Source organism: Dermacentor andersoni, chromosome 1 (genome assembly GCF_023375885.2).
Source record: "Dermacentor andersoni chromosome 1, qqDerAnde1_hic_scaffold, whole genome shotgun sequence".
Taxonomy (NCBI): Eukaryota; Metazoa; Arthropoda; class Arachnida; order Ixodida; family Ixodidae; genus Dermacentor; species Dermacentor andersoni.
The window spans coordinates 260079747-260101854 of NC_092814.1; the positions used below are offsets into that span (position 1 = coordinate 260079747).

Consider the following 22108-nt stretch of genomic DNA (forward strand, 5'->3'; position numbering starts at 1 on the left):
CGACGCACACGACCATGGTCCAAGGATGTTCGTCTTCGAAAAAAATGTCGTTTAGGATATGGGCGGGAAGGCGCAGCATGTCATAATTTTTGTATGGTAATGTGCGGAACTGAGCTCGAGACAAGCGCCTAAAGTAGGAAAGTAGCACGGTACGGGCTATCGGCTTTCTTTATTATTATTATTATTATTATTATTATTATTATTATTATTATTATTATTATTATTATTATTATTATTATTATTATTACAAATTTGTATTGCGACTGCGCACGATGTGTCCATGCATTTGGAAGTGTCGTGCGCACGTGCACGACTCATCTTCAAACATCTGACTTTAATTGCGAGCATGTTGTGCAACTCGAAATGCTTTCACTTTGGTATACCCGTACGCGTAGCGCTTTATAATTACCATGCATAATTTCACCGTTTGTTTCTCGATGGTGTTTGGTACCTGCGCGCTCACTGACGCATGGCCGACCGGCGCGGTTTGCGTGCTTTGCAGGGGCTGTCCTTCCTGGCACTCATCCTGCTGTCGGGGAGGCTGTACGAGGCGAGCAAGGAGATCGCCTTCCTGCGCGTGGTGCTCGCAGCATGGATGCCCTCCGAGTCGGACCTCTTGATGGGAGGCGGCGACGACCACAAGAGCCTCGTCTTGGACCGCACACGACAGACGCTGACGAACCTCAAGGGAGACCTCGAGGCCTTCCTGCGTGAGTACTGGCTGTACTGATCGTGCTCCAACATCTGCCACGTTCATCTGGACCTTTTTTCGTGGCAGACACTGCTTGTAAACAGGTTTCACCAGGGACAACTTAACGACTATAGTCTGTACTGAATCGTTGATCCTTTATGCGCCCCGAGACGGGGCGTGCAGTGCATATGCTGAGATATCTATAGGTGAATGGATAGGCCAAATGGTTTCTTTGAATTTCCCCTCTTCTAAGGCCGCAAAGGACGGGGGTCGCACATGCTTTTGAGGTTCTTAGGTGGCAGAATAGAGAAACGGAGAGAACGTTCGCGGGAAAGAAAGAAATAGGACACGCCGGACTCAGATTTACGTGACCCCAAGAAGACGAATGAAGCCATGCAGGCGCTTGCCTAGCGATCCCTCGTCTCTTTCCTGTAATGTCGGCGTGACATCAAGTGCTTCGCTTTTTTTTCTTCTCCTAGTTTTCAGAGGATTTTCCTTTGCACGTGTCCTAGCTCATGAATGAGGAAAACTTTCAGGGTCTTTAGAACTACGAAGCCAGTGTAAATATAACGTTCCTTTGCTCATATTTAAACTACGAACCCCTTTCATTTTTTTTCAGTACCGCGGTATTCCCTCGCAGAACGTAGCGACGTATAATTTTCAAATCTAGCGGTCCTGATCTATTTAAGGAGTTTTTGTCACAGTGTAGGAATTGTATATATGCAACGTAACGAAATCAGAGTGGATCAGTTTCCTGAAGAAAAACAACCTCAGAAACTTCGCGGCGCCTTTGCTTTTGAAATTCCTTAAGCATGGATCCCACGCCATGTGGGTTTATTTCGACATCAGGGAAGGTTTACCCTCTCCCTTTGCAACGAAACATTTGGTCTTGTTCTTTTCTTTTTCTCCCGTTATGACAGCTGCAACGGCTTAAAAATGCGTAACAAACGAACTGGCCAATTTTCTATTGTTACATATTCCGCAAACAGCTTTCATGCCACAGTTAGTTTTCTGCAAGGTTAATTTTAACTTTTTTCATCACATACAGTGTCAACCTTATTGCAGGGGCTCAGAGCGATACCTAGAGCACCACTCTCCCCTCCCCTCCTTTTCCATCTCCGAATCCATGAAAAAAAGAATTTATTGCCCCTCTCTTCTGTGCTCGCAAACTTCGGAGATCGGTCTGTAATTTGAAAGCTGCACCGCTGCAGAGACCCCGATCTGGAATATAGAGTGTATTCCTCATTCGTGACTCCTTATTGGCCTAAACTAGCTGCCATATCATAAGAAGCCAACAAACGAAGACACCAAGGACAGCACAGGGGAAATTGCTTGTACTGACTAATTGACATAAAGAAATGATAAATTAATGGCAATGAAAGTGGATGAAAAAACAACTTGCCGCAGGGGGGGAAAGATCCCACGTCTCCGCATTGCGCGTGCGATGCTCTACCAATTGAGCGTAATGCGGACACGCAGGATCGTTCCCCACCTACGGCAAGTTGTTGTTTTTTTTTTTCATCCACTTTCAATTCCATTAGTTTATAATTTATTCATTTCTATCAAGGAGTACAAGTAATTTCCTTTTGTGTTATCCTTGGTGTCTTTGTTTGTTGGCTTCTGATGATATGATTAATAAAAATCGGACCCCTTCGTTAATCCCCTTTCTTCTCGTTCATTAAACTAGCTGCCAGTAACTCCAGGTGTTTGGTAGCGTTCGTGTTCCGAAAGCGTCATGTTCGTAGCCGAAAAAACCCAGTGATGGCTTTGGCGTGTCGGCAACATGATGCAGCTGTAGGACGAACGAGTCCGCCACATTCACGATGCACATCCACGATTCTCGCATCATTCTTTACAGCTGTCCGCTTCTTCACAGATGTTCACCACGCCAGACGCGTTTCAAAGCTCCAGTTACGTATTGCAAAGAACTCTTCGCTGGTATCTGGACAATTTAGAACTTAAGACACCAACAGTGTCTTCATTAAAACGTGCGCCCAACGCCGTCGGCCAGCGTTCGCTTCTGGTGCCTTGCTGTAGAAATAACGTACGCACGCTTCACCCCCTGTGCATCATTTCTATATGCGTAGCGCTTCAAGAAATGAAAAGGTATGGTCCATGTAATTGTCAGTGCATTGCTACGGTCAGATAGATGACACCTTATCCTTTCATGAATGTACTTCCGCTGAATGGATGTTCGCAAAACTCATTTGATTAACATATAACATTAGACTGCAAAGTTTCTACCCCTATCTCGGACATAGCCTGGACAGAGATAGCAGGAGCCATGTGCCTTTGCGCAAGATGCCCGAGGAAGGCATAAGAACCGCCGCCCCCAGTGCATCGCGCGAGTACACGCGTATAAAAACACACTCGTCACCGGCGCGCTCTTGTCCGTGTATCAGGTGTGCGAGAATGCCCCCTTTCTTTCACGCTGATTGCGTCCGCGGAAGATAATTGATTTCGACAGTCATCGCGGTTATAACTATTGACGCAATGGAGAAGTAGAAAGTAATGAGAAAGGACACCGTGGTGCTTCAACCATTCGGGTTTGTTCTCACCTTCTGGAGCGCACGGGCCGAGCTTTTTCAATTTTTTTCTCTTTTTTTTTTCTCGTCTGTGTCATGTAAGCTCCCCACGCGAGAGGAGAGAGAGAGAGAGTTGAAAAAAAAACTATGAGATCCAGCCCCTCTGCGGGGCTACTATAGGTGGTGGGGTGATGGTAAGAGACGGCGGGAAATTGGGGTGGAGAGCTCAACGCTGGTGGCGTCGACTCTTGATTAGGCTTAGTCCAGTTCTTCCGGTACGGTGTGCCCAAAGACCGTGGCAAGCTCCGTTAACGGGGCCACAGTAGGTGGTGTTGGGTCGCTCAGTCGTCCCTCAAGTGTGCGGAGTCCTTTAGGTAGTGTCCTAAGTATACAGCGTGTCCCAGCAAACTATAATCAATTGTTAAATATATGCCGAATCACTCTAGGAAGACGCGACTAAATGCATGTTGCTGGCTATTGAATCGAGCAAGTCACACTGTTGACATTCTGCTTAAGTGCATAATTAATCAAAATAGTTAACCAACTTCGCAGGTATTACTACAGGGAAAAACTTACAATGAGCTAGTCGGAGAGCGCTCTAGCAAGCGTCTAATTTAGCAGCAGTCTTAGAGAAAAAATAGTTGTAGTTACCAACCTTTAGTTAGTAATCGCTTATCAAGATATTGACCACCACGGTAGTAACATGCTGGTAGTAATGGTAGCAACTCTACCTTACTAAAAAAAAAAGGTAGTGACAGTTACTATTGGGATTCACACAAACGTAACCGTTACTAACTCCCTCATTCACCAACTACAAAACGTAATAACCGCTACTAAAACAATAAGGTAGAAAGGTGGGCGAGTTGTAAATGATGCATACTTATTCATCATCACGCAACCTTTCTATATGGAAGGCTTCAGCAAGTTCCCCAGAAAGGTTGCGCAATGATTGTGTATCTGAGCCACCTGTCGTTTTGTTAGATTGTGAACGCACTTACTCAGTAACTATTTCCAGGTGACTTAGATTTCCTGCGCAGGCATATGTTGGTTTATTCATGTATTCTTTTTCGAGAACCTTGCTCATTAAATTTCAGTTGTTAAGACAGCACTAGTCCTGTGTTCTTCGAACTCTGTGTCTTCCATTGTTTTCACGCTAAATAATAAGTATGCACACCAAAACAACTCCATTATAATTACCAGCAATATAACCGAGATTATTCTGGTTAATAAGCGCAATTTTAATTGTCATATTAGGTTGATGTCATTAAAAAAAGCTCATCAAGGTAAACAAGTGAAAACGAGAATCGCATTATTTTTGTCACATCCAATCGCCATGGTACAGTTTACTAGAGACAACATTGAATAAATTTGAATTGAATCAGGTTTTATTGTTAATATACAAGATAAAGTACAAGGAAATAGTATACAGGAGGAGGTCCCGAGCTCAAAGACTGTAATGGGACATCTTGTACAGCGTATAAATAAATATATAAACACTTGAAACAATTAATGTAAAAAAGAAAAAAGAAATAGGGAACATAGTATTGGTTTAGGTTTAGCAGTACTAATACAAATCAGCTACAGACATGCTAGTAAAAAAGTATAATAATTACAATTACATTCGACTAACTACAAAAGTAGAAGTAACTCTAACGCCATTATGAAAGTAACTGGATAATAAGGCATAACCAACCAAATTTTTATTTGTGTAGCCTAAGTATTAACAAAGTGTACATTTGGAGGGAGACAGGGAAAAAAAGACATAACTAAGTGGTTGGAGATGATAAAATATGGTCTTTCAGTTTTCGCTTAAATTCAAACAATTTACATGACCTAATAGTAGAAGGTAGTGTGTTCCAGATGGAAACGAACGAAAAATAGATACTCTGCTTACCATAATTGCTGTGTACCTTGGGAAGCATAAGATTAGTTTTCGTCAGACAAGATCGAGGTATAAGACTGTTGCAGTGAGAGTTATCTAGTTGTCAGTATATAAACGTGCCAAGATTAAAGTTAATAAGTTCGTCTACAGTAAGAATACCATAGTTATGTAGTAACTGTTTGGCGTAGAAATGATTAGGACTAAAACTAATTATTCTAAAGCCGGGGTTTGTAATGCTTGTATTGATTGTAAGTGGGTAGCATACGTATTGTCCCAGCATGCGATGCGATAGTTCATATGTGAATGGATGAATTGGTAATATAAAGAGAGTAGTGTCTTATGGCTAAATACCGAGTTTTCAAAAGTCCTTATTTCGTAGGTTGCCTTCTGCCTAATGTTGGCTATGTGTTCATAACATTTATGGTTAGAGTCACGTTCTTCACCCAAACATTGCTGCGACTGGGGATCCGAAGATGTGGAATATACTTTCCTCGTGGAGGAGTCCAGGACGTTTTAGACACAAGTTTATGTTACATACTTACAAGAAATTTCAAAGTAGTACAGAAAGAGCTCATGAAGTTGTAGCAGCACCTCACTCCAGCCGTCCGTCACTCTTTTTATCCCCTGCGTGGTGATCGTTCAGTCACCTCCCCCAATCCGGCGTTAGGAGACCGATGACCGCAGGTGCCACCAATCCAGAGGTTTTTTGCCCTTTCCCTCCGAAGGGAGATTTGTTGGAAACACATGCACATCACTGGGCACAAACAGGGAAGGGGGGATAGCGCACTGGCCCCATCTCCGGCGTGGACGTGCCAATTTGGGCGGCTGACAGGTGAATGACCATATCCTGGCTAATTGCCCAAAGCTCTCCTGACCGAGGTACTCCAGTGGTGGCCATACAACATCCCATTTGAGAACGACCTTGACGAGGCCGTCGGCCCGTTTCCCATAAGTGCGTTATCCGTGACCGGAGGCTGTTGCGGGGTGAACGGCCGATCACAACAAAAGTTACAGGAAGCACTAGGGGTGATAAGATTATTCCTAAGGTAGAGCGTAGGAATGAATGCGGATGAGCGTTGGTGGGACGTGAAAAAACAAATTTAGTTTTAGAGGAGTTTATATCCAGTTCGTTAATATTACACCAATAAAACACGGTGTTTAGGTCAGTATTAAGTTTCGAAACTAGGTTGCTTACACAATTGTCAGAGTTGAAGATAGTTGTGTCATCTGCAAAAATAATATAGAACAAAACTTGCAATTGGGTAGGTCGTTAACATATATTAAAAACGAGTAGGCCAAGTATGGATCCCTGTGATATGTCAGTGTTTTTTATCATTAATTTAGAAAGAACAACATTAATTCTTACTATTTGTGCTCTATCTGTTAAGTAACTTTGTATTAAAGTTACAGCAGGACCTCTTATTCCGATACATTCAAGTTTAAAGGATGAAATGCAATGGTTAGTTTTATCAAAGGCTTTAGTTAGATCCATGAACACTGTTCCATCATAGATGCCTTTACCGATTACTATATTTAATTCTTTAATTAGGGCGATGAAAGCGAGTTCGGTTGAAAAGCCCTTGCGGAAGCCGAAATGGAATGGTGAAAGAATACTAAATTTAGACAGGTAATTAGTTAGGCACTTTTCTACCACCTGTTCAATAACTTTGCTGAAAAAGGGTTGAATGCATATTCATCTATATTTAGTAAGCAAGGCACGGTCACCCTTTTTGAATTCAGGAGTAATTCTACCTTGTTTAAGTTCTAGTGGGAAGTTCCAGTCTTAAGCATTAGGTTAATAAGAATTGTGAGAACCTCTGAGATTAGGTGTGCAATTAGCTTGATGTGATTTGAATGCATATTATCAAGACCTGCGCTGGTTGCTTTTAACTTTCTCATAATGTTTTCTGTTACCTGTGGTGGGGTTGGAACCAAAAAGAACGAGTAAGCTAGGACAAAAAAACAAAAGAGTAAACTTCGAGTGGCTATGCACATAGAGTCACGAACAAACAGTAAACGCTATACGCAGAACGACACAAACTTACTACACCGACATGTACCTTGCGAAGGATTTCAGGAAAATCTAATTTCCGTCCTTGTGCTCTTCTCGTCCAAGTTTGTATTGCGCAATACCTCGCTTAAAGATTTCAGGAGCATTTCTGGCCGTACCTTTGAAGAACACAGGTATAATCAGTGAGCACCAATATATCAGGATGAATAATAAAGGTTACGGACGGAAATTCCTGTAGCGTACTGTTCGCCCATACCTGCGCGACGACGTAGCACTGAAGCGTTAATCGAACATGATGAACGAAACAATAGCTTATCGGTATTTTGCATAAAACTGTCACAACAGGGCATAATAGACAATGGGGAAGACGAGGTTGTATACTTTGCTGACTTAGCCTCTGTGCACCTGCATGCATGTATCAGTTCTGTTAATAAACGAGAGGTGAACATTTAGTAATGGCAAAACTCCCAATGACAAACTTGCAGGGCGTTCTAGGAAGCATCTAATTCAGTATAGTTTAACGACACTTGCAGACGGGCTAGATGGTGCATTGCAGATCGACGGAAAATAAGCGCACTGGAAGACACACACGAACAGCCGAGAAAGACACAAAACAGCGCCTGTCCTGTATTTCTCGGCTGTTCGGGTGTGTTCTTCCTGTGCGCTTATTTTCCATCGATCTAATTCAGTATGACATAATATGTCTGTGGAAATCCGCAAGGTGGAGAGAAGTAATTAATAAAGGGAGAATTATACATCCACCCAATCGTAGCAATTGCTACATAGAAAACCCACACGGGTTCCTCGAAAGAAAAGCCTCGCAGCTGAAGAAAAATTCGTCCTGGTCCGGGACTCGAACCCGGGACCACCGCCTTACCGAAGCAGCCGCTCTACCATCTGATCTTCGTAGTAGTTGCTACGACCGGGTGGATGTCTCACTTTCTCTTTATTATCTAATTCAGTAGGTTCTAATTTCCTACTTCTTTGCGTAATAATATTTACTTCTTCACAAATAAAGCCCACGAGATATGTAAAAGTAAATACAGAAAAATGCGCGTGACATGCCTGCATGCGCGTCGCGATAGCAGTGCTTTTAAACATGCCATGTGAACAAACATCACATTTAGTTTGCACTGATGCTGTTCGAAACATTGACTCGCCATTGCAGCCCTGCGGAAGTTGATGTCCAGCGAAGCTGTTGAAAAGCACCACTACAACTGCTGAGGGGGGTATATGCAGTGTTGAATTGCTTTAGATTAATGGTAGAAACGATATAATTTAGAGCAATGAGAGCAATGGCAATTTTGGCAGCACGCCGCCGCTGGTCGTATTGTCGTTTTTCCCTTTGCCGCTCCTCAGATTCACGCTGCTCCTCGGGACTCCTTTCTCCTATGCGTTGCCTACCTATAGCGGGGCAGCGACAACTATGAAATCAGAGGCTAGTGACGTCCCTCCGATGTCGCAAGCTGCCGCGCTACAGTAATCCTTACCGGAAAACGTATGCTAAGGCGCTACTTGCTTCGCGTTGTTATCAGGAGCGCCTTTTCATCAATTATGTGGTTTCGATGCTTTTGTGCTCGTTCTGTATTGAAACGAATGCTGTAATGTATACTGTATGTGCGCTATCAAAGAACGTATGCACTTTTAGTTTCAATCGCTAAAGGTTTTTCTTTTCGTAATCACTGAAGGTATTTTTTTTTTTCGTGAGGGCGCTCTGCTAAAAATACCGACCAACTGTAGAGGCTAACCACACTAACAGCTTCGCTGTGAAAGTGACCGGGTATCAGGGCAGCGACGCAGGCGCTAGCTGCACGGTTTAGGCCAGTGATGTGCTTGCCTGGCTCATGATAACAATAAGCCTTACGCTATTACGCCTCAGGATAAATGCGCTGTTCGTACTTATGCGGCAATTTTGATAGCGCTGCGATTCCATTGCGCCGCGCGAACGGGCATGTATTACGCTTCTTTTTTAAATAACCCGAGGGGCTTCTTTAGAACGCAGAAAAAAATATTACGCAACAAGTAGGAAGCTAGAAGCTGCTGAATTAGTCTTTTGCTAAAGAACTCAACTTTCTTACTGGAAGTTCTTCCCTAAAGTTAATGCCTGGAAAGTTTGTTAATTATACTTGACTAGTTATGCAATCAAGCGGAAAGCAAAAAAAAAAAAAATGTCGCAGTTTCGCCCGAAACGTGAAGCATTGATTGCGACTGCAAATTATTAGACAGCTATACGCAGGAAGGTTAGTAGTTTTACCGTCTGTATAAACTGCTGCAAACATTTGCTTGCTATCTAAATTAACAAGCACGGTGTGACGCGCGCACGGGCAAACATAAACACATCTCACTCGATGACAGCGGATGCTCGCTGTCGAAACGCTGGCGTGATGAAGAGTGGCACCAGCGGCGAGCGCGAATTCCCTTTCGTGCTAGCTCTCGCCTCAACACGAACCACCAGTTTCACAGGTCGGCTAGCCTTCGAACACACCGCGGATTACCTTCAAGATAGTACGCGCGCGGACTCGGCCGAACCATGCGCTAGCCGCGACTGCAGTAGCCATCGCGCGCTACTTACCTCTGCCTCCCCCCCACCTTTTTACGCGCGCTAGCACAAAGTCGGAGCGCACCCTCTCCGCCGTCCTCCCTGGCGCGCGCGAGTAGACGCCGCCACCACAAAGCCACCATCCTTCTCGGCTCACTCTCCCATGCTTTCCCTCGCACCTACAGCATGCGGCGCGCAGCCGCGATCTTATCACTCTTGCGCTTTATACGAAACATGACGGCGACGCCGACAGAGGAAATTCGCCTGAAGTGTCCACATACCTGCTGTTGCAATGAAAAAATAAAATTAGGTAGGATGTATCAGAGACGTAGTTGCAATGGGATACATGAAACGTCATATGTGCGTGCTGCAGACGGTGTAATGTCGCTATAGGGTACAGAAATGACGTAACCAAATGCACATGTATTGTTATTGGACCTAACGCACCACGTTATCTTGCCTTCTTTGTTTGTCGTTGCTCTGTGTAACAGCATACTAAAGCGCGCCCGACATACACGAGGCAAGTTGCAACGTGATCTCATTTCGTTGCAGTGGAACTGACGTCGGCGCGGACGACGCTCGCCCTGAGCGTGGTGTTCGTGATCATCTACATTCTCAGCTGGTGGTGGATGGCGTTCGCCCTCAAGCAGGCCAAGGATGACGTGAGTGCTGCCCTCCAACTGTGCTTATGGTGCCGCAAGTATAGGTTGTTGAAGCTGCAACGGCGCTCAGTTTCTACAAATAGGCTGCGAACCGTGTCCGCTCCTTCCCTCCTCTGTACGCAAACGTACACCTGCACAGGATTTAAAGAATTGTCAGCAGGGGGCATCGTTGGTGCTTCGCTGTAGCGGGCGAAGAATCAAGGACAGAGATATAACATGCGACATGCGGAAATGGTAGAATGCACGTAATGGTCATGCTTGGATTGGCAAACATTAGTTAACATTTAGTAATTCGACAGTGTACCATGTGTACTAGTGATATTCGACATCACAAATTAATAAGCAATGCGGCACATTAGATGTGTGTGCATATACCAAGTGTGGTTACTATTCTATATGTAAAAAAAGGATTGTATGGAGCATATAGCGCAATCTTGTTTGTCAAGGTGGATTAATTGAAAAAGCAGACACTGCTTCTGCGAGAAATCCTTAATTTCAGATGGTTAAAAAAGTGCACCGATTAACTTTGTAATTAATCACTTTAGGATAGATGTTGAAGATTTGAAATTTAAGCCGAGCAGTCGTGAAGTTATTGCTGCTTTCCAAGAATCGCTGCTTGGAAAGGAAGCGATTCCATATCCGTTCTTAAAATGTCCGCCTCATATAAATTTGAACCTCAAGTAATGCCCGCCTCTAAAGTTAATCTACCCGAACAGGTGGAACAACGCTACTTATCACGGGCAATTTTAAAAGAAACCTGTTCAAGACTAGGAACAAACAATATGTTCACCTGACATGGTGAAGTACGCATCAATACATGGCTCGTTTAAACTTGAAGCTAAACATTTCGACAGAATTGCCTGCCTGGCTGGGAAATTGATTAGGACTTGAGACTGACTCCAACCAATAATATAAATAAATAAATATTTGGTTGGAGTCAGTCTCAAGTCCTAATTGCTCGTTTACAAAGGGGAATTGTTTCATGAACCTTCCTCCACTTTGCGGCCTTCCGCCGAGCTGATTTGCCATATTCAGTGTCCTGCTAGTCTCTTTGTTTGCTTAGATGGTAGAGCGACCGCCGCGAAGTGCATGGTTCGATCTCCGGACCAGAACAAATTTTTCTTCAACTGCGAAGTTTTCTTTCTGAGAAATCCGTATAGATTTTTCTTTGTAGCTTCCTGCTATACAGTCGGGTGGACGACAATTTTCCCTTTCACTACTCTTCCTCCACCTTGCAGGCTTCTGCAGAATTGATTTTTCAGTTCTGTCACGTGTCATCGTGTTCACAAGGAATACTTATGCACCACTGGGGCCGCAATAGATAAAGAAAAGAAAATGTAGCCTCGGTATACTTGAAGCACACGTATATTACAGTAGTCGCAGGCTTAAGAACTGAGTTCGCGTCCCAGTATACCGGGGCTCACCTCTGGTGTACACTGAAAGCAATGGAGTGGTGGCAATCCTTTCATGTTAGATATAATGTTTGTCCCATTGTCCTAATGTTTGTTTTGTCGTACATACTATCAATGCTGTGAGGAAATGCGTTGTACAACGCTACGCTTGACTTGAATCATAGTTATTGTAATACTGTATTGGCGTTGGGGGGGGGGGTTAAAGTTATTTTTCTAAGCACACTTGCACTGCATGCATGTATGTGCCCTCCTTGTAAAATAAGTAAGTAAGTAAGTAAATAAATAAATAAATAAATAAATAAATAAATAAATAAATTTCCGAGTGTGGTCGTATTGCCCGATGGTGCATAAGATTTCTGCCCTTTGTGGGGGTTATATTGCCCAAACAATGATCGTTACTTACCTTGCGTTATCTTATTTAACGCTGTGCGTTCGGTACATTCATGTCACGAAAATAATGCGTCTACCAACGTGAAATTGTCTCCTTTACAGGAATGTAGCTAGTGCAGAAACCTAAAAAAAGAAAATGCACGCACTGTATATGATGATCATTGTTTAGGGACAACATAATTCCCCCAACGATTGCATTTGTTCTTTCTTATTGTTTTGCATTTTGTTTAGAGTGTACGCGTTAACTGCGCTTGAGTCTCAACCGAGTGAGCGCACTCCACTCAGAGATGTGCGAGCTCCCGAAGATCAGTTGAACAGCTAGTTACTCCTGCAAAATGAGCTACCAGCGCTATCTCTATTCTTTGAATGTACGGGGAAACTCAGCTTTCTTTCTTTTTCTTTAGCTAATCTTTACATAGTCTCCACAAGGGGAGACTGCAAGCTCTAAAAGCATTATCATATTATGATCTCACAAACTTTTGCATAAATCAGTAATACGTGCTTGCGCTCTCAGAAAGTGCATTTGTCTGGCTTGAGTTTGTGACTAGCATTTGTTAGAACTGAACGTGTATTTGCAGTTTCAGTTTATTTGACGTAAATACAAAGTTTTGTGAATAGAGCGTAATACACACAAAGAGGTCCCGATGTGGTACTCTCTAGAGGGATTTGTTGTGAATAAAGTGTAAACATAAGACGCACAAGAAAACAACTGGAAGAAGGAATAGAAAACCAGAAATGAAACTTCATACTAAATTATACGTTATAAAACATGAACAAATGGAAAAAACATTATCAAACTAAGCACAAAGCTGATATTAGGAAAGATGAATAAAGTGGATAGATTCAACATTGTTAAAATAATCTAGCACAAGAAGAAGATATCTTTAAAAAAATACGAAACATATGCTACAGCGATACCATATACGCGCGAAGTTTAGATTTGAAAGGCGAAATGATTTGATTTTTTGAAGTGAAGTGGGTAATATATTCCGTCCCGATTTCAATGACTCCAACGTACTTTTGAGCACGTAGGTTTGCACTTCGTTTCTGATCGCAGCTTTGCTTTGCGCTTTCTGAATCTGCCTCACAGGGTAGCGTATCCTTGCGGACGGTGCTGCTTCTGTCCGTGTTTGCAGCCGTGGATATCGCTGCCAGTACCGGCTTCGTCCTACTACGAATTATTATGGTACGTATCGGTGAACTATCGTTAATATTTCTTCTTAGACTGTTTATAGATGTTGCGCCTTGTTTGCGTACTCACTGGCCCTCTTCTCCAAAGGTCTTTTCGCACTTCCTTACTGCAGTTAGCACGATGGTGGGTTTTGGCATGAAATACAAGGGGTGTTGACAAAGAAAGCTACGACTAACTGTTAAATGAGCACATACAGAAATAAAACAGTCTTTTTACTATCAGATAGTGTGATGCAAAGACTGTCTTTTCAGATGTTAACCATCGTTGCTTCTAAAATTCAGCACTAAGCTTCGTTTGCCGGTGTCATGCTAATCTGCCGCCAGTGACTTAAAACAGGATGCCACTTGTGTCCTTCTCTGTCTCAGCTCCATTTCAAACGTAAAAAAAAAGAAAGGCAAAAGAAAGCTTGAGGGACGTATGCTACACGATAAGGAGAACGAGTGTTTAGTTCCAACTATTTCAACTGATCGCATGTAGATTTGACAACATAACTGCAGTAGGATACAAAGTTCAGTTCATGAGCAGTCATGGGGAAAAAAAAATGCGGCGTAAATCATCTCACGATAACTGTCGATGGTAACGCGTCATACCGCAAGCGGATTCCTCTCTCGCGCTTCGTTCTGGACGTGTTGCGTCATCTAGTGGCAGTGCCCATAAGTCCGTGCGTGGCCTCCGAGACGAGAAGCGTGGCGCGCCGGTGCCAGCGAACGCTGAGAATTGTTCCCTCGCTTGGCCGCAGACTCAGTGGCACATACTCAGTGACCCAAAGTGGATGGACGTTCATTGAAGAACGGCACATGCTCGGTGTATTAATGGTGCAGCTCACCCAAGTGGTGGCGTGAAAAGCGTTCATTGAAGAGTGGCACATACCCAGTGCATTTGTGGCGCAACCTGCTAATGCGTCTGGTTGCTGTCCTTGAGGAAACCTTGCGACGCGGGCTTGTTTCCACTCAGCACCGGACAAATTTAAAGGATATTTTTCTTCATTGTAGAGCGGCACATTCCCAGTGGCACATAGCTAGTTACCCAAGTTGGCGTCAAAGAGGCTCATTAGAGACCAGCACAGACAGATTGGCACATACCCACTACTCTAGGTCGGCGTCAAAGTGTTCCTTTGAACAGCAGTACTTACCCAGTCCCGCATATACAGCTACATATGTCTGCGTGAAAGAGGTTCGTTGAAGAGCGGCACGTATGTTCACATTGCCACATACTAATTAGTGATCCACGTTCTTCCGGTAGTTGTTTCGAACACTGTCACTTTCGCACAGCAGCCCGATGCGCTACCCATTTGATCACTGACTATCCAGTGGCCCAGGTAAGCGGGAAAACAGACATACAAGTTACCAACAGTCAAACAACATACATTGATAGCCCCCGAAAAGTGCGGGAGGTATCCAAAGAATACTAAAGCATTAAAAAAAACCGCTATAGCTGCGTCAATGCCTTGTTCTTGTTCTCTTCTCCCTAGTTCTTTGTCTTTCTTCATGTTGATAAAATATACACGAATAAATTTAATAATAAATTTAATTTAATTTAACAACCGTAGGTCTCAACGAAAACAAGCTGGACAATAAAATATGCTCGGACAAAGCGGCTAGCTGATCGCATTCGCTTTTATGTGCCAGGTACAACGTTAATACACCATACATTGTTTAAGTACGCTGTATTGCGCGTGCTTGATTGACTCCCTGCGAATACAAGGACCCAGAATTTCCTCAGAAACACTAATGCCTCGTGCGGGAGCTCACAGTATCTACATAAATTTGTCGGTATTGAAATAAACGGCTTTTCCTCTTCTGAAAAACAAGTAAGGTCTCTAAAATATGTCGACAACTCGCTTGCTGGTGCAGAATGTGTGGCGTTCGTACCTGTTTCGCTTCTTTTATGATAACTTGACCTGTCCGAGCTCCTTGCTTGGTGTAGGACCCTATGGTGTGGCGCGCTCCTTTTGGTTTAAATTGTACATGCAACAATTCCTTTATCCTGACGTGTAACAAGCGCAGTGGTGGCAAGATCAATAATCTATACCTCCCACCCCCCTAGCGCATGTGCCTCTAAATATTCTATGAAGTAAAAAAAAATCTCGCCTTGATTCGTTCAACTTGAGTAATTTTTCCATGTCCTCCAAAAGCCCATTGTACTAACCGGGCAGTAACACCGATTTGTTCGTGTTACTTAAGAATGATGTGAATCTTCTTTTTGTCTTTCACTTCTCAGTACGTCATGCGAGACCGCCTCTACCCGATGACGATGCGAACGCCATATATCACTGAAGCGGACCAATTCGCTGCCTTCACCGCGCTACGACTGGCGACACTAAAGGTGTGTGGTATCAGCGTTTCTTTCTTCTTGCGACCCAACCTTACATTGTATGGGGGAAGAAAAATGTAGAGGAAGGCGGCGGTTGAGGCCTAGCGCTATTGAACTGATGAACGCTGTGTGGATAAAATTATGATGACTGATGATTTTTCTGATGATTTTATGAAACCGTGCGGTGTGCATTGTAGATTGTGGCTACCTGTCGTTAGTCCTTGTGTGTAGCTTTTGTGGCCTCTGTGCGTCCCTTGTGATGTACTGCTGCGTGAGCACGCTCCACTTCTGTTAACACATTCAGGAGGTGGTACAAAATGTCAACGGGGATGGCATCATGCGCTCAGAGCATTTTAGCCTTGCCTAAGGCACAAATAAGAAGCCAGTATCATGTTCACAAGTGATAGAATGACCTATGCTGTAAAGAAGGAGCCACCATCATGTTCACAAATGATAGAATAATGATCTCTGGTGCAAGTAAGGAGTCAATGGCATATTCACAATTGATAGAATAATGACCTATGGGGGAAATACAGAGCCAGCAGCATGTTAACAAGTGATAGAACGACCTATGGTGTAAATAAGGAGCCACTAGCATGTTCACAAATGATAGAATAATGACCTATGGTGCAAATAAGAAGCAAGCAACATGTTCACAACTGATAAAATAATGACCTTGGTGCAAATAACGAGAGAGTAGTATGTTAACAAGTGATAGAACGACCTATGGTGCAAATAACGAGCCACTGGCATGTTCACAAATGATAGAATAATGACCTACGGTGTAGATAAGGAGCTAGTAGCATGTTTACAAGTGATAGAATAATGACCTATAGAAATAAGGAGGAAGCAGCATGTTCACAAGTGATAGAATAATGACATATGGTGGAAATAAGGAGTGTAAGGATTGGGAGGTCAATCCCATCGTTCGTAACCTGTTGTCAAGATTGGAGTCGGGCATGAATTAGATGGTAGCTGGCCCATGCCGTCGTTCAACTTATCCACGCTGAGGACGTTGTTGAAGGGAAGGACTGCTTCTCATCGAGAACGAGGAATATGGGTTTATTTACAGTATCTACATAAGGATGCTGCAGTTCATCAGTCTAGCATGACTGCGAGGGAAAATACCCTGAACAGCCGCACAACAGCGGTTTATAAACACTCGGTCCTCCCTCGATCCCAAGGTGAGGGAAACGTTCGACCAGTCATCGTAAACGAGTCGCCTCTCTGCCGGAGGGACACACACACACTCACACACACACTTCCGCACAGGTTCACGGCCCCTACCGACGTCAGACGGTCTTCGCAGAGCTCGGAGCTTACGTCAGGAAAGGCGCCTTTTATTCCCCGAGCTGACCCCCGCAGCGCGGCCGCCGGTTGTCCATTGTCTTGCGTCTTGAACGGCACGTGGCTCCAACTACGTTCCCTCGGGCACTCCCTCGCTCGCGGCAGACCAGATCGGCGGTGGCGTGTTCAGTCATAAAGCCTGGTTCGTCGAACTCATCTCGGCTCCCGCGACGGAGAGACGAGGACGCGGCATTGTCCTCCGCACACAATAAATTTAGTGACGCCGTTTGGCTAGAGCGTAACGGTGACTTTTCAAGAAAAGTTTACGCCGCTGTCGCAACTGGCTGGCAAAACTTGCATCTCAGCGGGCCGTTCTTAACAGGAGCCAGCAGCATGTTAACAAGTGATAGGATGACCTATGGTGCAAATAAGGAGCCACTAGCATATTCATAAATGATAAAATAATGACCTATGGTGCAAGTAAGGAGCCAGTAGCACGTTAACAAGTGATAGAACGACCTATGCTGCAAATAACGAGCCACTGGCATGTTCACAAATGATAGAATAATGACCTACGGTGTAGATAAGGAGCGGCTAGCATGTTTACAAGTGATAGAATTAGTGCCTGTTCGCAAAAATAAAAGCATCGGTAGGGATACAGGCAAAATCTGCACAGAAGAGGAAAGAGTCTCCTGCAGGACTTGAAACATTGTCGCGTCCTTCTTCACCCTATGTCTTCCTGTCTCTTGGTAGATTTATTGGTGTGATCAGGCAACGGAACGACACAGCTGTCCACTAGTGCCGTGCCGTGCTAGTGCCGTGCCGTGCTGAGCACTACACGCGTCACGATTTCCACTATATAGGTAGATATAGCTCATAAGTGCGGTTGATACTCGACACCGTGTTTCTTTTGCACTTTTGCTATACTCCAGGTATATGGCCACGTACACGTGGCAAAGCTACAAGGTGCATGTGTGACAGCAGACGAATTATGAGGCCATCACCGTTTAATAGAGTGCAGTCTCAGACAATGTAATTTATTCGTTCTTGTTTAATCAGTCTGTGCAAAATTGATAGCCAGTCAGAGAAATTCCTTGAGGTACTGAAATTTATGCTCCGTAAAAGTAGAAAAAAAAAAAGTGATTTCATGTGTTGCCCTTACCGACGCTTTTGTTGTCAGCCTTACGTATTGCTTTTTTTTTTTTTTCGTTTTCACATTCTTCAGTCAAGCTGCGGGACTACGGACGTGCTCGTGTCTATCGTTGTGGGCTTCCTGACCGGGCTACGGGTACGTAGAGACAGGCAGCCCATCGAGGACGGCTGGAACTATAACATTCTGCATTTTTTCGGGCCTAATTACCATTGATCTGTCTGTGTTTGTGTCACACTGTCGCGTCGTGTCGGGAAAGTGAAAGCGCTCTTTCAGCGTCTATAGTTCTTTCGCAGCTTTAATAAAGGATTTGCTTACCGCCTGAACCCCGCTGCACCGAACTAAGACGCCAGCGGAAAAGCACTACACATTGTTTCGCAGCATTGCGGTGAGCGAAGGTAATATGCGATCAAGCTGCGATGCTAAATTTATCGTCACTCGAACGCCCGCCGTAAGGGAAAACGCAGTTCATTTATCCTCAATGATAAACGCATCTCTTGTGGTATACAGTGAGGACTAAATTATGTATAAAGGATGCAGTTTCGCGATTCAGAGCTTAATAAATATTATTCACGGAAACTCTTCTTGCTGCAGGTCGCTCCAACCTTTTCTCCATCTGAATTGAATTCTCCATCTGAATTTCAAAGTACCGCACACCTATTTATTTCTTTATTTATTTCTGCAGATATACAGCGTGGCTTGCGTCATCTCATTTTACAAGAAAGCCAAGAACGGTGGCTTGAGCGCCTTTCGTAAAGGTAAGAACGGCAAACCAATTCAACCGACATCGTTTCCTTCTTGGTTTCTGCGGAAACAGTCGTGTATAATTTACCAGTTCTACGAACTGTAAAATTATAAGATTTCATTATTGTAGCTATGCTTTAAGCCGCTTCTTGTACGTGGGGACTAAACTCTACAAGCACTTAGTACGGGTAACGTTGGGAAAATTTTTAGATGCCATGATAATCGGGAAATAATTCAAAAAGGTGATTTTCTTGCTTGAAAACGTTTCGAAAGTTATGATTACTAGCACGCACACATTTAATCTTATCTCTTACTAAGTAGAAAAATCAGCTCCAACTGAGACGCCCTATCAACCTGTGCATTAGACAAAAAAATAAAGTAATAAAAGCAGCGTACCCAAAAAACGCACAAATTTAACTCCAACGACAAAAAAGATCGACGAGAAAAAAAAGCTAGGACGTAACCACGAGTACATACAAGTACTAGTGTATTGACAAAACGTAGACGGCATATATGAAACGGTTAGTTGCTTCATCTCTTTGGCATGGTGTCACATTCCCAACACAAATAGCGCTAAGTGCAGAGTTGGTCTTTCTGTGCGCATGCTTCCATGGGAGCCTGTTATGGTGTCATGTACTGCAGGAACACTTAGGTCAGCTTGCTGGAACAGATTTTACAATATGTAGGCATAAGTGAGATGATACTGATGTTCTCTCGGAAGCTGCTGGGAACAGCCTCCAGGGAACAGCTTCCTGGGGCGCTATAACGTAAAACTATTCCAAACTTTTCTATTCCAATTCTGCAATCAGCTCTCCGCGATTGGTTCTTTCTTCCACCACTCTTTTCTATCCCTTCCCCCCTGTGCAGCGCGGTTTAGGTGTCCTCATCTGAGAGACAGTTACTGCGCTGCACTTTACCCCGTGTTTTTCCTTCCCAAACAAGAATCTCTCTCTCTCTCTCCGCGATTGGTCAAAAACATTTTTGAACTCACCCCCCCCCCCCTTCGCCTGTCTGTCACACGACGTCACGAAAACCGCGATAGCACCCCATCTGATATGACTCGTACACACGGATTATGCATCATTGGACCAAAAAAAAAAAATAGTTATTTCTGATTCGACGCCTTTTAGCCATTAACCCTCGGCTATTGGTCACAAGTTCTCGGGCCGCACCCACTTCACCTGCCTGACACGCGACGTCACAAGATCGCGAAAACTCACCGAGTCAAAGTGACGTGTACGCGTTAAAGATGCATTAATATGCCGAACAAAATTAAAAATTTTTTCTGAATAGCCGCAGGCTGCCCCATTCCGAAAGGAATAAAAGATGGCTGCCACCGATCGCTCAGGCACTGGCTACTCGCACCTGCCGGAGAGCATGGGTTTATTTGCGTACAATAAACCTTTTTGCGTGGCCGTGTAACGTTTTCAAGAACTTTAGACACGTTTACGACCTCGCTCTGCCAACTCTTCTTTGTTAAGGATCCGTTTTAGCGGCATTCTTAACCTTCCGTTGCATGCTGCCGCGATTTTCGACCAGCCACCTCAAGCCAAGTAAGGGAAAGCGGACCAATCGCAGACGCCGGCACCACCCTCTTCATCCGATTATCAATTTTCAGTGCACTGGCTTGGCCCCATCGAATCCCTCTCCACTTGAGCGTGCTTATCGCCTCTTGTCAGGCAATCAGATAAGACAAGCCACTCAGTGTAGGCAATGTTATTCGTTTTTAAAGCAAACAAAAGTGACCTCCTATGAGCGAGGAGAGCGTTTGATTGGTTTGTTCAGACAACTCTGCGGGTCACCGCCCGATGCTTGCGTTAGCGGTTACGCAAAATTGACGTCAGCAGATCGGAATAAACACATATTGAAAAATTTGTTCGTTATAGGGCCCCTGCATACTTTAGAATGGCATGAGCATAGTCGGCAGCCCAGACAAACTGTCGTGCCGGCGATTCGCGATTTTCATTACTTACAGGCACGCCTGTGAGATAGCGATAGAGAAAAGATAGCGGTGGCATAGGTTGGATTTCTGAATTGCACGGTTGACTCGCGATGCTTTTTTGAACCTGCATGTTTGGTATTGGTGAAGAATCTAGTTCTATAGGTGGTGCGGACAACAGGAAAGAGTATCGTCCTCCATCTGAAACTTCGGGATGACTACCACTGCTGATTCTCGGCAAGGCAGCTCATTGCAAAGCATACGACTGCTCGCCACCCTTTGCCAACACCCTACACTGATCCCCTCAGCCACTGAGCATTTGAGACGCCCGTGCATCCATGACAACTGTGTAGCAGCAATAAATTGGGCTTTAGCCGTGCAGCCTTTTACAGTAAAGCTATCTATGGCTAGGATCTCAAAAAAAGATGTATCCGAGATGTTGACAAAACAAATCATGTGAGCCGATCCTGGCGATTGATAGTGCCGAAAGGGTCCAGCTCAATGGCACATACACCTGTGGGCTCGGGGACCTCTAACCTGTCCTTGAATTACCCTTATCACACGTGGAACCCGAAGAGGTCCCAGGAACAGAGGGTAAGAACAGATGTTATTGAAAAAAAAATGTTTTGTACAACTTTTTCAAAAAGGACAGTTAAACAATTTTCGGCGCCGACTGCGCAAACGGATTAGTGTCACTGCTTGCGCGTTCGTCATCGTCTTCTTTTTCGACAGCTGGATCCGTTGCCTCTCATCATTGCAGCGTAGAATTTAACTTCTGTCGTCGTAATGGGGAGGCCGCGTTTACGGCGGTATGCCCATCATGGCCCATTGCTTAAGGGGGTATGAGCCATTCATTGTCTTACGTGACGGACACATTTAAACAGAGGGGATGCCCTAATGTGTGTGCGTACCTATATGGCCACGATGACCACAGATTAGGACAACAAATATGTTCGTACCTTTGTTCAGTATTCTGGGCCACATATGTGTCGTGCGCTAAACAGCTTCGCTGGTCATCCACCTTCGCGGAGTGGAATGGCACTGAAAGCACTGAAACGCGGTTGCTCAGACGCGCTGATTGCATAGTAGGAAGATTAGACAAAATATAATCGCGCCTGGCAAGGTGTGGTTGTCTGGATGAAAACCCTGCGAGCACGCGGCCATTAACTACAGGAACGCACACGCACTTTCTTCGCCAAACTTCCACCTTTCCGTCTCGTTGCCATTCGCAAAATCGTGGAATTGCACTTCAAGGCGCTCCCATCTTGTCGAGAGAACAATGAACAAGACACTCCTTTCAATATTTAATTTTGCCACGACACTCTGGCAACAACAACGCACGATAATGCGATATCCACTCACGGCCATGGT

The 22108-nt window shown here is 44.3% G+C and overlaps 1 protein-coding gene across 2 annotated transcripts in view; it reads left to right on the forward strand.

The window, feature by feature from the left end:
* LOC126548419 (uncharacterized) overlaps nucleotides 1-22108 on the forward strand; it is a 115244-nt gene that overhangs the window by 85471 nt on the left and 7665 nt on the right. For both annotated transcript variants that reach the window (XM_050196560.3, XM_055063704.2), the window contains exons 2-7: nucleotides 503-710; nucleotides 10201-10310; nucleotides 13203-13298; nucleotides 15525-15629; nucleotides 18130-18192; nucleotides 18740-18812. In XM_050196560.3, the coding sequence (XP_050052517.1) occupies nucleotides 503-710; nucleotides 10201-10310; nucleotides 13203-13298; nucleotides 15525-15629; nucleotides 18130-18192; nucleotides 18740-18812 (655 nt within the window). The remainder of the gene's footprint in view (nucleotides 1-502; nucleotides 711-10200; nucleotides 10311-13202; nucleotides 13299-15524; nucleotides 15630-18129; nucleotides 18193-18739; nucleotides 18813-22108) is intronic.